General features: G+C 39.4%; 1 protein-coding gene across 1 annotated transcript; it reads left to right on the top strand.

Annotated features, from left to right (window-relative positions):
• The first annotated feature begins 1,888 nt into the window (after window positions 1-1,888).
• Window positions 1,889-15,951, top strand: LOC141763125 (protein-tyrosine kinase 2-beta-like). The gene is made up of 30 exons (XM_074627475.1): window positions 1,889-2,154; window positions 2,245-2,601; window positions 3,616-3,794; window positions 3,874-3,961; window positions 4,064-4,143; window positions 4,478-4,540; window positions 4,671-4,725; window positions 5,137-5,277; window positions 5,370-5,441; window positions 5,546-5,647; window positions 5,868-5,985; window positions 6,797-6,836; window positions 7,042-7,067; window positions 7,263-7,310; window positions 7,467-7,561; window positions 7,662-7,743; window positions 10,741-10,841; window positions 10,948-11,063; window positions 11,157-11,257; window positions 11,439-11,528; window positions 11,626-11,830; window positions 12,731-12,833; window positions 13,018-13,059; window positions 13,614-13,739; window positions 13,990-14,022; window positions 14,198-14,222; window positions 14,595-14,635; window positions 14,733-14,867; window positions 14,994-15,074; window positions 15,179-15,951. Exons 2-30 carry the CDS (start codon window positions 2,398-2,400, stop codon window positions 15,419-15,421), a joined length of 2,835 nt encoding a protein of 944 aa, XP_074483576.1. The 5' UTR covers window positions 1,889-2,154; window positions 2,245-2,397; the 3' UTR covers window positions 15,422-15,951.
• Window positions 15,952-16,612: the final 661 nt, after the last annotated feature.

Raw genomic sequence — 16,612 nt, 5'->3', positions numbered from 1 at the left:
GTTTACATACTTTAATGTTTAAAAAAAACACTTTATTTTCCTCATACTGTCTGTCTGAATATACCTGTATTCACCCTCTGTCTGAAACGCTCCGTTTTAGCGCATTTCAATGGAATTGCAACAGAATTGTAGGCAACAGTTTGGGTCCATGTTTACTTCCTGTCAGATGATGTCATTCACATACACTGCAACCAGGAAATAAACTGGGACACATTTAGAATGTTTAAAACTTTGAAATGGTCTAAATATTGTATATTTGTGACATCACAAATGGACAGAAATCCTGACGGCTTGTTTCAAAAGCTCAGTTTCTGAATACGGGCTGTGTGTATTTCTCTGTGGATTAAACGTTTTGATACTTTCACAGTATTTATAATAGTAAAGTATACTTAGACTTTTCTGTATACTTGTCAATATGAGCCAAGTATACTTAGACTTTTCTGTATACTTGTCAGTATAAGCCAAGTATACTTAGACTTTCTGTATACTTGTCAGTATGAGCCAAGTATACTTAGACTTTCCTGTATACTTGTCAGTATGAGCCAAGTATACTTATGTATCCTTTTGTTAAGTATATCTCTGATAAGTACATAACAAGTAAACTTAAAATATTCTCTCTTATTTTAAGTTTAAAAGACCTAATAGCACACTTGAATAAACTTCCTCAGATCTACCAAAGTTGTGCTGTGTTCAGAAGCAAGCTGGGTTGGGTTGTGAGTGTGAAAAATGGGTGAAAGAGTGTGAAAAATTTAAACGCCGCACATAACAGGATGTCACACTGAGTATTCCTATGAATAACAATGTCGCTTTAATGTGTGAAAACTGTCAGTAACACAGGAATTAAAAAAGAGTATGGTATTTGTCTCTATTTCCTCATTTCATAGATATTTGTGTTGTTACAAAGCTTGTTAAATGTTTATCATTTACACCCGAGGTTTGAGAATAAAGAAGTAGCTGCCCGTGTTAGGTTAGAGCTAGAATATATTTGCACTGATTAGACATACAGACAGGTATAATGCATAATCCTACAAATAGTATGTGTCACCATGCAAGTTAGACAGTTCAATTTGGAATATAGAAATAAACTTCTGTTTCCTGAAAATGACACGGGCTACATTTCTTCTTGGCAGTGGTTATGCACGTCTCCTTTCAACATCCAAATCTAACACACACACTCTGCTTCAGAGTCAACAAAGGGCAGAACAAAACCACTGAGGTCGAATCTGAAAGAGCAGAAAGAATTTTCCATCCTCAGCATCGTGGTCACCACAGAGTACGTAGGCCTCGCTACATCTGTTGGCGGTGCTGCAGCTTTGCATAACTGCGTTTTATCTTAGAGAAAGCAATTAAGAATACTGTGTAAAGTAACAATAAGCACCTGATAACCCTAAATGACTCTAAAATTGCATTAAGTCTGGTTAGGCATGACAGTGCTTTGTGATAAATGCTTAATGGATCACAAGTCATTACAATTCATCCTGGCTTGGCTTATACTGACAAGTAAGAGAAGTCTAAGTATACTTGATTCATCCATATGTACCAAATTTCATTGCAATCTATCCAGTTGTGGAGACATTTTACTCAAAACCAAAAAAGGTTAACCCCATGGTTGCACAAGAGGAAAAAGTTCCTCATTTGCATGGCAAAGTGTGGTTAAAACAACGTCAATGATCAGCTCATGTTGCGCTTGTTGTACTTGATAAAGATCATTCCTCAGGCCCAGATTTCACCTGTTCTGTGCTTTTTTTGCTCATCAAAACTAGTGGAAGAGGAAGTGAGTGCACTGCAGGCCGTGCCCCTTATGCACAGTTGCGGGTGGGTGGGTTGTGGTTTGGTGCTGGACTGTGCTATGTATGACAGGGGGATGACACGGCGGTTTCATCAGTCCTGTCAGTTTTTCTGTTAGCTGTTCTTCAACTTCCTTATTTGCCCGTGAGTACCGTTTCCTCTTTCGCTTGCTGCTTACTGATTCTTCTTCTTCTTCAGGGCACAGCTGCGGATACGTCTGCTCTGCTAACCTGCCCAAAAAGGAACCCAAATCTGCACTTTACAAAGTAACATGAGTGCAGTTTGAAGCTGGCTCCGGTTTGTCTTCACGTCTAGAGACTGACTTTAACGTTTCTGGTGCTGGGCCGTGGAGCTTGTGCAAGACTGGTGAGTAGCAGAAGTTGAACTCAGATACGAATGATCTTCAAAATCAGCATGATCATGTAATGATTGTGTACAACTCCTGTTTGTCTCCAGCTTCAATGCATCCCTTCATGTGCATGTTTTGTGTGACTGACTGTGTATGAGAGAGAGGAAGCAAAGTGAAATGATGTATGTTGCCGTGACAGCAGTCTGTACGCAGTAGCATACACCACGCTGTGTGTGTGTGTGTGTGTGTGTGTGTGTGAGATGTCAGGAGACACCAGCACCCTGTCCTGGAGGAGCATGTCTCCCACAAGCCAGTCAGATTCCTCGGATATGTCTCCCTCGGCAACCGTCTCCAGGAACAGCATCTTCCAAGTGAAGATCATGAAAGTGTGTTTCCTTAGCAACAGCTCCAACCTGGGCAAGAACTTCAAACTGGTCCGCTGTGAGGAGGGATGGACCATCAGGGTATACTCTACTATACTCTACTATACTCTACTGTACTCTAGTTATTCTACTCCAGTGTACTCTACTGCATTGTACTCTATTGCAGTCTACTGTACTGTACTTTGCTGTCCTCTACTTTGCTTGACTCTACTCTACTGTACTCTATGTACTCAGCTGTTCTTTACTGTACTGCACTCTATTGTATTCTAATGTACTTTACTACACTATTGTGTTTTCTACATTACTCTACAGTACTGTACTCTACTGTACTTTACAATACTTTTCACTTTACTCTACTGCACTTTACTCCACTATTCTTTACTGCACTTTACTGCGCTCTATTATACTGTACTCTACGGTACTGTACTCTACGGTACTGTACTCTATTGTACTTCACTATACTGTACTCTACTATTGGTCTTTACGTTTTGAACTCTATTATCCTCTAATGTACTTTATTGTACTCTACTGTACTGTCTACTGTATTCTACTACACTCTTCTCTAATGTACTTTACTGTACTTGACTTTACTGTTCTCTACTTTACTCTTCTATACTGTACTCCACTGCACTATACTATACTGTACTTCACTGCTGTTCTTTACTTACTGTTCTCTATTGTACAAATGTACTTTTACCATGCTCTACTACATTATTCTTTACTATACTCTCCTGTACTCTTTTATAGTGTTTTCTGTACTCCAGGGTATGGCACTCTACTTTATTGTACTTATCTGTGCTCTACTAGTTTTTTCTCCACTGCATTTTTCTGTATTTCCGTGTACTTGTCTGTGCTATACTCAGCTGTACTCTAGTGTTCTCAACTTTACATAACTGGACTGTATTCTGCTGTACTTTCTTGCACTGAACAGACAATAAAAAAAGGAAGTCAGATTTAGATTTCAGATAATGAATCTGCAGACCTAGATAAGACTTGTACGATCATTGTTGAGAAAATGGTTTATCAGACTTATAGTGAGTTGTTTCTAATAACTATCATCCCAGAGACATGACTGTATGCTGATTTCTGTCCCAGGATATCGTTAACCTGGTGCTGTCCAGTGGCTGCGTTGGCCCAGACATAGTATACAGCCTCTGCTACTGCCTCCTCCTCAAACACCTCAAGTCCTCAGTGATCCACTGGCTGCACCCGGACCTGACCGTGTCTGAGCTCACCCAGCGGTACGAGCAGCATCACCTGGAGGCCGAGTGGAGGTCAGTACTGCATGTCTGTTTCTCTATGTGTGGTTTTACTTCAAGAAAGTAAAGTAACTGTGACGTCTGTTGTGTACAGGTATGATCTGAGGATCAGATACATCCCGTCAGACTTCATGGAGAAATTCAAAGATGACAGAACCACTATGCTCTACTTTTACCAGCAGGTCAGTAGTATGGGTTTGTGTTAACTCTTTTATTTACAGGATTAGGTTAAGAGTAAAGGTTAGAGGTCAATGTTTGGTGTGTGTGTGTGTGCTTCTCCACAGGTACGAAGTGACTACATGCAGCTGTATGCCTCAAAAGTCAGCGATGGGATGGCATTACAACTCGGTTGTCTGGAAATTAGGTACTGTACAGCTACCACCTCATGCACGCGCTTAAAAAAGAAGATGTCTGTGTTCCAAATCCAACAAAACAAACACTCTTTATTTTCATTTTTTTTATTTATTTAATCATTTTCTTTTTTTTAATCATTGATTTCTTAATTTTGTTTTGGCTTTTTGCATAATTAAAAAAAATATATATTAATATTTTTTTGTAAATAGTATTTTATTCATTTTTTACATGAACATCGTCACATTTTGGTCCACAAATCAAACTCCTATATGCAAAATAATATTAATATAAAAAATAATAATAAATAAATAAAAGACATAAATGTTCATTCATCACGTTTGCAGGAGATTCTACAAAGACATGAATCCAAACGGACTGGAGAAGAAGTCCAACTTTGAGCTGTTAGAGTAAGTCTCATGTGGTTGTTATATGTGTTTACACCAGGCCTTTTATACCCAAAATGGTAGTATTAGTAGCAATGGCATGCGTTTGAAAAAGTGTGTTTTGTTTTCTGATGGTGGTCTGACATTTCTTCAGGAAGGACGTGGGACTGGACCTGTTCTTTCCTAGAGAGCTGATCGACAGCATGAAGGTAATGAGCGGAAAATACAACTGTACATAATGCAATGATATTGTAACATTTTAAAGGTCTTATTGATAACATTTTTATGTAGACAAATATTTTTTTTTTTAAAAACAACACATCCATGAAGCTTTTAGAAAGGTGCTGAATACAAATATGGCTTTTTCCTTAAAAAAAATCATCGTGAATTAATCATTTTAAAGATGTTGGCGGGTCCAAAATGAATGTTTTGTTTATCTCTGTGGAAGATATCTGACGTTCGGTTCCCACTTCTAACAAGGCTTGTGAGCCAATAGTAAAACGATGTTTTGTTGTGTCTGGCAATGACCTGTTGTGAAGTAAATGCAACAGAACGTGGCTGAATGTTATCAATGTTATCAATAGCACCTTTAATTCTCAATGATTGCTGTTTGTCTGCAGCCCAAGCAGTTGCGTCGGCTGATCCAGCAGACGTTCCAGGGCTACTCCACCCTGACGCAGGACCAGTGCATGGCCCGGTTCTTCACCACTCTGGCTCAGTGCCACAGCTACACACAGGAGAGCTTCGCCTGCCAGCTGGTGGTGAGCGTTTGAGAGTTTTATAGCTTATTTCCTGTAACATTTCAAGCTCAACGTTGTGTGTTTCAAGTGTGTATGTGTTTGCGTGTCTATAGCATGGTTGGAATCTAACAATAGACCTGGTCATCAGCCCGGAAGGCATCAGCCAGCAAAATGACAACTCCACGGTGAGCTCACACCCTCTTTCTCTCAGCTTCTGTGAAATGCTCCATCATAATGTATATCTATATATTTCCATATATAGTAATACATATCTTTGTCTGTTTTGCAGCCCATCTGTTTGGCCACGTTCTCTCAGGTGTGCAGCATCTCCTGCTCTGCTGAGAGTGATGGTCGGGCTCTGCTCACTGTGCACATAGAGGGAGCCAAACAGGTAACTCAAAACCACTTAAAGGAATAGTTCAACATTTTTGGGACATATGCTTATTTGCAGCTTTTGTTTAATCCGTACAAAAACCAAAGTGTATAAATGACAAGTTGGGGTTTTAAGGAGGAGTAATGCTTTAGAGTTACACTTTCATAAGAGTCAGTTGAGGTTAAGGTGTGAAGCAAGCTCATCACAGACTGAATATGTTGTGTCTTCAACCCTCCAGCCGCTGTCAGTGAACACCTCCTCCCTGGCCGTGGCAGAAAACATGGCAGACCTGATCGACGGCTACTGCCGGCTGGAAGGCACCGCTGAGAGCTCGCTCATTATCCGGCCCAGTAAAGGTGCACTTGAGTCAAGATGTAGCAAAACATTGGTTACTCCAACCTGCACCATTTCTATTATTTTTACAACCTGGGATCCATTTATTTTTTTTGAATCATGCTTTTTGTTGTTTAATCAAGAAAAACTACTACATCAACCTAAACCATAACAAATAATGTAATAAGTACATGTGATAACACATAACAGATAGTAAATTGTTAAACAAAGTATTCAAAAACAAAGGAGGAGAAAAATGGTAATAATAATATTAAAATAAATCAATAATACAAATTATAATAATAATTATAATCAAATAAAAAATAAAATAGAAATCAAAATAATATAAAAAAATGTATAATATATTATATAATATAAAAAATAAATTACATATTTTAAATAACAAAAAGTAATATATAAAATATAAAATAAAAAAAAAAGGTTTTAAATAACAAAAAATGATAATAAAGAAATACAAATAAATTAATGAATCAAATAAATTCACACACCAGATTTCCAGGATCTGGGTTACGTCTGTACTTTTGGCTCTAATTGTCGATGAATCATGATGACATTATTCAGGTGCAAATCACTTTCTTATTAACTGGTTTAAATAATAAACTCTGGGCTATATTTAAAACAGTTTGTTGCCATATTGCTCACCCTATTGGATCATTAAGCTGTGTAGCAATGAGGCTGCATCCACATATCATTAACATTATCATAACTGATAAGAACGATGCCCACAGTACAACCAGGTATAAAACCCTGACATGTTCCTCTGAGATAAATCATGTCGGATTGACGACTAAACCAAAAATCTGATTCTTTCAGGGAGAGACGCAAGACTGAAGTTACCTGACATCCCAAAAGGGTGAGTGTGATGAATCATATTGGAAAGTAGCGAGGTGGAAGCATACATACATGAGTGGGTTTTCATTTTCACACCTTCCGCCTCCTCGATGTTTTGGTCTGCTGGACCAAAAGGTCGAAGCTGTTTTAAAAGCATTGCTGTAGTTAAAATGTTGGCTGCTTTCTTTAAAGAATTTAAAACCAAAATGTGTCCCTCTTTCTTCCAGCGGTGGTCGCAGTGGTCCTGATAGAGGTTTGAGTAAATCTATTGACTGGTTTACAAATTACACAGATAGATGTGGACTGTAAAATTTGTAATTTACGTGGACTAATCCACAATGATTTACAATAAATTTTTGGAGGCTTCTTCTGTTTGGTTGTGGCCGCGTACAGAAGAGCAAAATGCAAAGCAGGCACCTTTAATTTCAACATGTTTCGTTAACTTCAGGTTCGGACATTTATGCTGAGATTCCAGAGGGCACAGCAGACTCAGGTGGTGAGTCGTGTTTCACTGAATATGCATCAAAACCCATTTTTTTGTTAAGAAATATCACTGTTTATGTTATTTACTGTACACACATTTGTATCCAGGTCTGTAGCAGATCAGATTTCATGAATTCCCCCCTCTGTTTCTGAATGTTTGTGTGTCCAGAGAAGCACAGGATCTCCAGAGACGACGTCGTCTTGGGTCGGATCCTGGGCGAGGGATTCTTCGGAGAGGTTCACGATGGAGTTTACAAAAGCCCAGTGAGTTTGTCTATTGTCTAAGACAGTATCATCACTCCCAAACATCACACTGAAGGATCAGAATAAAATCTGTTGGTGATGAAAAGATGTGTGTTTTCAGACAGGAGAGAGGATCTGTGTGGCCATCAAAACCTGTAAGGACGTCTCGGCTGAAGTGAAGGAGAAGTTTCTCAGTGAAGCCAGTGAGTATGCTGCACTGATTATCACCTCTCTGGCCTCGTGCAGAGATTTGCGATGCAATTGCAAAGCCTGACAGATGTTCACAACAGGAAGTGTAAAACTTTGTAAAATCACTTTTGTTAGTAGAATTTTTCACACATTTTAAACATGACAGATTATTGTTTTAATTGCAGTAAACATAAAATAGAAGGATGCAATTTCAGAGTCAAATGTAATGACGGAAGAGCGGAGTATCTGCGTTTGGAACATTTCAGGGTTTTTAGGGTTTCATCAGTCAGAAGATTGCTGTAGTCGACTTCCTGTTGCCTGGTTGTGGCTTTGTGAAAAGGTTCAGACTTGGTGCTGTGGTATCGTGCAAGAGACCTTATGAGATTTTTGTTCCACAGCTGACTGACAAGGTGTAGGTTTAGAAAGCAATATAGAGATAACAAGTAATTCTAGCTAAGTTTGCTGGTAATGTCGTGGACATAGTTGGTTATTCATAGGATGCTTTTTTAGCAAGACACGCAATAAGATGAGTCACTTTGGAAAGTCTGTAAAATCAAGACTGAAAGTTGAATAGTCCTGATAGAAAAGCTGCAAGGATGTAATGTTCATTACACAAGACAATATCAAACAGTGGCACCTATTCATATCCATGATGTTGCTGCTCTTAGAGCTTTTTTTTTGGAAATTGGATATTTTGGTCTGATGGTGGTACTACAAAAAAGTTCACAATTCCCCATTTAAAGGAACAGTGTGTAACATTTCAGGGATCTATTAGCAGAAATGCAATATAATATGCATAACCATGTTTTCATTAGTGTTTAATCACCGCAGTCTTGGAAAGGTAGGAGTGAGTGGAGGGGTACTCAGGTGGTTGCAATCTGCAACCAAACCACTAGATGCTGCATAATCTTACACACTGTACCTTTAAGGCAAAGTTGTTTCTTCTTTCAAAAGTTACACAGTCTTGCTTTAAAGCTGTATGAATTGATTTTTTTGGCCACTTAGGGGAACAAGCTGTAAACTCAACATTATCACACTAAAGTTGTTATGTTGAACAGGCTGGAAAACAAACCTTATCATTCAATTGGAGTTGTCTTTCTATCCATCTGATGAATGTAAGTCCAATATTCTTTCTCCTTTTAGCTCTGTTTTGGTCTCCACCAGCTCTTGAAATTAAATGAAACTCCGGAAATACTGTATCTGTCTCTTTAGCTGCTAAACGCTCCACTATATGTTCACCAGCTACTCGCTGAATGAATGAGAAAGTGTAAACTATTTCTTAAAGGTCACCTATTATGCAAAATGCACTTTTCCATGTCTTTTAAACATCAATATCTGTCCCCAGTGTGTCTACAGGCCACCATAGTATCATAAAAGACCATCCTCTCTCTTTTTCTCCTCCTCCGTTTGTCCGGAAATGGGTGCAGAAAAAAAATTCGCTTTTTTCCTTGTATTCTGACGTCATTAGGGAATGCAAGCCACGTGAGGGTTTCCTGGTCGAACCAGAGCAGAACCTTCAGTAGCTGACCCCGCCCCACAGCGCGTCACTGTCTCTCCTCCTCAACCTAACTTGAGCAAAGTAGCTCCTACAGTTAGTCTGCAAGAACCAGCAGAACAGGCTTCATGTACTCCCATCATCTAAATATAACATGTTCTTTCACAAAGGCTTTATGTAATTACACTGTTTAAACAGATGATATTATATATTATATATATTTGATGTCATGCATGTAGCAGATTACAGGTAGTAAATAGTGACTTGTAAGCAACACAACACATTTCTGTTTCACAGTCAAACTTTATTTGAGTAGACAGATGACAATATTAATTATTCACAGCATTTGTAATCATCTCACCTGTTAGTTAGTTATGTTAACATGGTACAGGAGAAAGTCTTCAGCTCTGGTAAACTATGGTAAGCTAAGCTCCGGTGGTCTGTAGTCATGGTAACACAGAGACAGCTACTACTGTAAATAATATACCATTACTCTGATCTTCCATACATTTATCTTTTAGCAGAAATAATGAACTGACTATTGTTTCACATCTTCTATTTTCCACCCTGATGGTCGCTGTGTTTACACACCGTGTCATAGCGGTAGCATGTAGCTAACCCGTTAGCATGTAGCTACATGCTAACGGGTTAGCTACATGCTACCGGGTTAGCTTTGTATCTCCATGTAAACAGAGCCATCTGCTCTCAGCTGTCTGCTCTCAGCTGTCTGCTCTCAGCTATCTGCTCTCCTCTGGGATGATTCTGTCGGTCATTTCTCACAGATGGATCTGTAAAGACAGACGTAAAGCAGAGTGTATGTTTACGGTTTACAGAGTTGATGCATGAGGTAAACACTGAGCTAACTAACAGAGATATAAACAGCATTATTTACCTGAGAGAAACCGTCAGGAAAACCTGGAATCTGGACCGCAGATGTTGATCATGTGTCGCCGATTTCTGATCAGATTCCTCCGGTAACGTGCGCTGGGTGAAGTTTCTGGTTTATAAACTTTAAAGTGGTTTATAAACTTTATTCTAGCTCCTCTCTCTCCCTGCTCTCAGGCGGGGAGGGGGGCGGGGAGGGTGACACTGTGTTGTTGAGGACGTTTGATTGACAGAAAACGCTGACCAATCAGAGCAGAGTGGGAGGAGACAGAGGCTACAGACACAGAAATCAGCACTTTTGGAAATGGGCTGAAACAGAGGTTATAGAGACATGCTGGAATGCATGATCTGATTGTTTTTTTGAAAAAAAAACTTCAGAGACATGGTTTGGAGGTGTCTGAGACCTATAATAACTAGTTTAAATGGAGTATAATATGTGACCTTTAAGATGATTAAGACTGCAATCACTTGCCCGCACTCTGCCACACAAACACAGCGGTTAGATTCTATTTATTGATAATGGTTTTCCTGTCGAGTCAAACTGAAAGCCTTCTTTTCTCTGATATGAATAAATCATTACATCATGTGATATGTGATATGTTGTTGATCCCAGCTGCTCTGTCTGTCGCAGGCTTGATGAAGAACCTGGATCATCCCCACATTGTGCGTCTCGTCGGAGTCATTGAGGTCGATCCTGTCTGGATCGTCATGGAGCTCCTTGAACACGGAGAGGTGTGTTGTTGTTGTGTTTGTATGTTTAAATGTTAATAATGAAATTGTATGAATGTGAATGCAAACTATATCTTGTATAAAGTAGGTGTTTTTGTGTCCCTGACAGCTGGGGAGCTATCTGGTGGAGGAGAAGTACATCCTGACCACTGCGACGTTAATCCTGTACTGTCTACAGATCTGCAAAGCCTTGGCTTACCTGGAAGGACTGAACTTGGTGCACAGGTAACATACACTCATCAGAGAAAACCTCAAAACAGGCACTCTCTGCTGTCTTTAACACCACGGTCTGGTTTCTGTTCCGTCTGTGTGCTGCAGAGATATAGCGGCGAGAAACGTCTTGGTGGCATCGCCTGAATGCGTCAAGCTTGGCGACTTTGGCCTGTCTCGCTACGTTGACGATCAAGAGTACTATAAAGGTACACACACACATCTGTGGTCAACATTTCAGAGAATTACTGCGGAGAGGAAACTCATTCAAGTGTGATAAAGTTCCTCTCTTCTTGCCTTTATAAGGAATTCATTACCTCTCACATTATTTCAAACGTCCAATCTGTATTTATGTCCATTTCTCTTCAAATATTTCCCTTCTGTGTGCAGCCTCAGTTAGTCGATTACCAATCAAATGGATGGCACCTGAGTCCATCAACTTCAGACGCTTCACCACAGCTAGTGACGTCTGGATGTTTGGTGAGAAATACAACTCGTCTGCATGTACATGTACATCTTAGTGTGTCTTTCCTTGTGTCTGAATATAAATATCTTTATTTAAATAACCGTCAACTAGGTGTGTGTGTGTGGGAGATCTTCTCGATGGCCCAGCAGCCGTTCTTCTGGCTGGAGAACGGCCAGGTGATCATCCAGCTGGAGTCGGGAGTTCGACTTCCCAAACCGCAGCAGTGCCCGCCACCCGTCTACGCCCTGCTGAGCCGCTGCTGGGCCTACGAGCCGAACAACCGGCCCAGCTTCAGCCAGCTCGTCTGCCTCCTAAGGTACACACACAGTCATTTCTTCTCCTCCCAGAAGGAGTTTTTTTTTCTCATCCTACTTTCCTTGTGTGGATATTGCATGAGGTAATATCACAATTCCAAAATTCTTGAAAATGTTTTGATTTTTTTCCACTTTTAAGCAAATATTCATACACAAAACCTGACTAACACTGAACAACTAGCAGTCTTTCATACCTACACATACTATCACACTTATACACAGACATTGTGCTTGCAGGGGGATAGATAATAATAATAATCCAAATTAAATAGATCAGAAAAACATAATAAAAATATGAAAATAAGATTTTTAAAAAAGCATAATTAAAAAATAAATAAATAGAATATACATATATAACAAAATAAAATGAAATATTTATATATATAAAATGAAATAATATAAAAAACTAATTAAAGTCAAAGTTTCTGAGCAAGACACAGACATAATTATTGTGCTTACAGGGGGACAACTAAATAAATAAATAATAATAATCAAAATTAAATGGATCAGAAAAAAATTTATAAAACTAATAAGATAAAAAATGCATAACTAAAAAAGATTTAAATATAATATAAATATATATAAAATAAAATAATATATATATATAAATAAAATAAGATAATATAATCTCTAATATAATAATATAAAAAAAAATAATTTAAAGTCAAAGTTTCTGAGCAATCCTTTCAGAAATTAAAATCTGCTCTTTCAGCTTTGCATTCTGGGATTTCAGGTGTTTTTATCAGTGCGACGTCATTCAATTAATACAGGAGTTCAACTTTAGGAACACACATAAAGTCAAAATATCATTTTATGAACTATAAATGTTATTTTCCCTCACACATTTGAGTCTAGGACACCATTACACTCCCTAACTGGTGTCTGTGTTTTGTATCTGACAGTGACGTCCACAGGAAGGAGCTGGAACAGGAGGGGAGGCAAGACAGACCGCGCTCCAACATATCAACCTTTGACCACATCCACACCACAGAGCCCCCACCCAAGGTACGACTAGACTGCCAATGGATGCTGCGTCCATGAAAACTGTATTAAAGTGAATGAGAAAATCCCCTGTTTGTTTCATTCAAACGTTAGGGATTTAAAATATCAGTTCTTTTTTTTTTTTACGCTAGATTCTGTGTTAACAGCCCCTTAATGAATCACGTCCTCTCTTTCTCTCTCTCACCAGCCATCCAGATTACAAGGCAACACCCTTCCTCGAGTCACACAGGTACCCACACACAACACACACACACAGAGTAACGTGCTACAAGAACATGCACTGTATTTCAAATCTGACCAAATTTAGGTTTAACTGAGCTATTTAAATCCCCCACTGTGACTTCCTGTTCCCTTATTGAGAGAAAACACTCTGAATAAACCTGCAAATGTTATTAAAAATGAGTGTAATATTGCAAATGATATTGTGAAAAGCTGGCACATGATCGCTTTATGCCAATATATTGTACATGCAATGACTGAACATCCAAAATTACATCAAACACAGGATGGAAGTTTGTCATTGAGTCACATTCATTAGGCCAGAGTGTAAAAAGTGGATGACTAATCAACAATGTGGAAATAAACTGACTGATCTCATCTGACTGGTATCTGTCATACCAGATATGCAAAATAATTATAGAAATTTGGTAGAAGCTGCACAAATCTTACCAGGTTTTAGACAAAAATCATTCAAACCGTCAAGTTATACTGTACCGACCTGTAGCAGAGTGAAAATAGTGACATTTAGAGGATGTGTGTGTATGTGTGTGTGTGTGTGTGTAGGGAACGGAGAGAGACACCAGGCCAGTGTGGGAGAAAGAGAAAGAGCAAGTGGAGGACACTTTACAAAAACAAAGAAGAGATATGCTGATGGATAAACAGTGGCTGGAGCAGGAGGAGAGACAACTGGTGAGGGATCTCACACACTCACACACTCACACACTCACACACTCACACACTCCTGTCCGGTATCACAGTAGAGCACGCCTCGCACTGCTCAGCAAAGGAAACACAGGAAGTAGTTTGTGGTCTCGAGAGTGTGACGAAACAACGAAAGAAGCAGAGTGACGAGTCTTCAAAGCGGAAGATCTTTGTCGAGCACATGACTACATTATATAAACAGCGATTGCTTCATACACTGACGTCTGTTTTTCTGCAGGATCCTGTCGTAAGAGTGGACTCACACATCAAGGTACATATTATCTTTCCTTTTGTGCTAATTGGAGAGGTATATTAAAGGTGCATTAAGCACTTTTTGACCACTAGGGGGCAGAGGCACACTTGTTTATGGACTGTAGGTCATGCAGCTCTGACCTGAAGTTTGAAAGTGATAAATTCATATCCTCTTTTTCTTGTTTTTCTTGCAGCCTCCGGAAAAAAGCCCAGAAAACGGTGAGTCCTGATTAAGAAGCCTCAGTTCGGCTGGCAGCTTTAGTAAACAAGCTTTACAGTTTCTAAACGAATATATATAATAAAATAAAATAAAATTAAATTAAATAAATTAAATTAAATTAAATTAAATTAAATTAAATTAAATTAAATTAAATAAAACAAACTACCAAATTCACTAAATTGTAGAGTGGAAATACACAGCATAAATGGTTTTAGGTATTATGAGATATTAAAGATAAAAAAGATACATTATTTTCACCATATATTGTATATAGCATATGTAAAATCTTATTGTGTTCACATTAGAAATCATACGCACGTGCAGAAAATGTGTGGGCCTACAAAATGTGCAGCTTTTTCTGTCTCCGTCAGGTCCTCCAGAGAAGCCTCCGATGCCTCCCACAGTCTCACAGGTAAAATAAAACACCAAAACCTTCTTACTTCCTGAAGAAAAGAATCATCGAAGTTGTACATTTTTAAAAAAGTAACTCTCGTCTTGTGTTGTTGAAGCCTCGGCCCACAGCGGAGCTGGACCGATCAGGTGACCAGGTTTACATCAGCGTCATGGCGATGGTGAAACAGGTGGTCCAGCTGAAGAATGATGTCAACATGCTGCCCGCCTCCGAGTATCCCAGCGCTGTTAAAGTAGGTTGTTTGAAGAAGTTTGTGGCACAAGAGGAAATATTTTGGGGCTGTACGAATCTTGAAGAAATACCACACTAAACTGAGATGTGCTTATCTCTCCATCATTCCCCCCTCGTCCACCTCCAGTCGGTGGGCATCACTCTCCGTAGCCTGATCCAAAGTGTGGATGAGATCCTGCCCTCTCTGCACTGCTCTGTAACAACAGAGGTAGGCCTCACTTCCCCTTCATTGGGGATGGTAAATCAGGACAAAAAAAGCAATCTTTTTCATTTCCCTAATCTTATTAACATGTGATCTCCTCTCCGTCTCAGATCGAGGGCACTAAGAAACTGCTGAACAAGGATTTAGGGGATTTGATCAACAAGATGCGACTGGCCCAGCAGAACGCCGTGACGTCGCTGAAGGAGGAATGTGTGCGGCAGATGTTGGCGGCCGCTCACACTCTGGCGCTGGACTCCAAAAACCTGCTGGATGCTGTGGACCAGGCTCGAGTCAGGGCCAACCTGGCCAAGCCCAGACCCGCCTCACAAGACGCAGAGGATTCTGGGGAGTGAAGTCGCCTGTTGATCGAATGGACTCTGGTTTAAGTGGCAGCGTTGTATACACAGACTGTATATAAGAAGTGGACATAGTCACCGTGACGTCACCCATTGGTTTGTGGACTGCTGTTTTGAAGCCTCGAGGTCGGCATTTTGGTCGTCGCCCTCTTGGTTTTTTGCAACCAGGACACGAGAGGAGGGAGTACAACAAACGCTGAATAAGACATTTTTAGGCGACCAGAATGTTACAATTAACTTTCATGAACTGAAAACACACTGTGAAAGTGTTAAAGTTTTAAGACAAAAAAACAGACAACACCCAGACCTGATAACGCCGTGGTAGCGACCTGTCAATCACAAGGTAGCCACGCCCTAAAGCATCCCCCTGCTTTATGGTCTATTTGACTCTAAATGGGACCATAATTTACTAAATGAACATCATGCTGTATTGAAGAAACTAGCAGTTGAGACCATAAACTCATGTTTACAATGTTTACTGAGGTAATAAATCAAGTGAGAAGTACACTCACATTCTCATAGACTTCTATACAATCGGACTTCTTTTTGCAACCAGAGGAGTCGCCCCCTGCTGGCTGTTTGAAAGAATGCAAGTTTAAGGCACTTCAGCATTGGCTTCACTTTTCAGACCCGAAGGTTGCCTGAATATCTTCACATATGATAGGATATGTGTCATATGCAAAGATGTCCGTAAGACACGAGTCAATGCTTTATCAAATATGGGGCATACAGACAAATATGTTGAAGAAATCATGGGTATTCAAGAAATTGTGCATTATAGAAGTCATCGAATTCTGACACTTTTCTGCTCATACAGTACTCCATCAATATCAGCTAAATATCTTATCCAAAACACAACAAAAGGCAAAATCTGTTGTAAATATTGCACCATATTTTATAGGACAACTATGACATAATATGCTTCTGATATCTTCTTCTCAAAATAGTGAGTAATATATCCCCATGTCATATTCAGACCTTGTACATGAGAAATACTCAAGTCTTCAATGACTATGGTATATGTCTGCATGCCAAATACTAACTTGACACTTGCTGGGATATTATGCATATCTATTAACATAATATGATCTAAATTGTATCCAAGATATGCCCTGAAGATGTATTTTTCACCCATATTTGACTAGAAATGGTATACGCCAACACACAATGGTCCGTATTCTCTACAGA

The sequence above is a fragment of the Sebastes fasciatus genome, chromosome 24 (assembly GCF_043250625.1).
Source record: "Sebastes fasciatus isolate fSebFas1 chromosome 24, fSebFas1.pri, whole genome shotgun sequence".
Classification (NCBI taxonomy): Eukaryota; Metazoa; Chordata; class Actinopteri; order Perciformes; family Sebastidae; genus Sebastes; species Sebastes fasciatus.
The sequence above is the reverse complement of the archived record's forward strand: the minus strand, read 5'-3'. Positions and strand labels throughout refer to the sequence as shown.

What these genes read in the sequence shown, in the direction of transcription:
- LOC141763125 (XM_074627475.1), top strand. Translation starts at nt 2,398, where the DNA reads ATGTCAGGAGACACCAGCACCCTGTCCTGGAGGAGCATGTCTCCCACA. An exon ending in CCACAGAGCCCCCACCCAAG is followed by an intron (nt 12,834 to 13,017) that starts GTACGACTAGAC and finishes CTCTCTCACCAG; the next exon opens with CCATCCAGATTACAAGGCAA. An exon ending in GGAAAAAAGCCCAGAAAACG is followed by an intron (nt 14,223 to 14,594) that starts GTGAGTCCTGAT and finishes TGTCTCCGTCAG; the next exon opens with GTCCTCCAGAGAAGCCTCCG.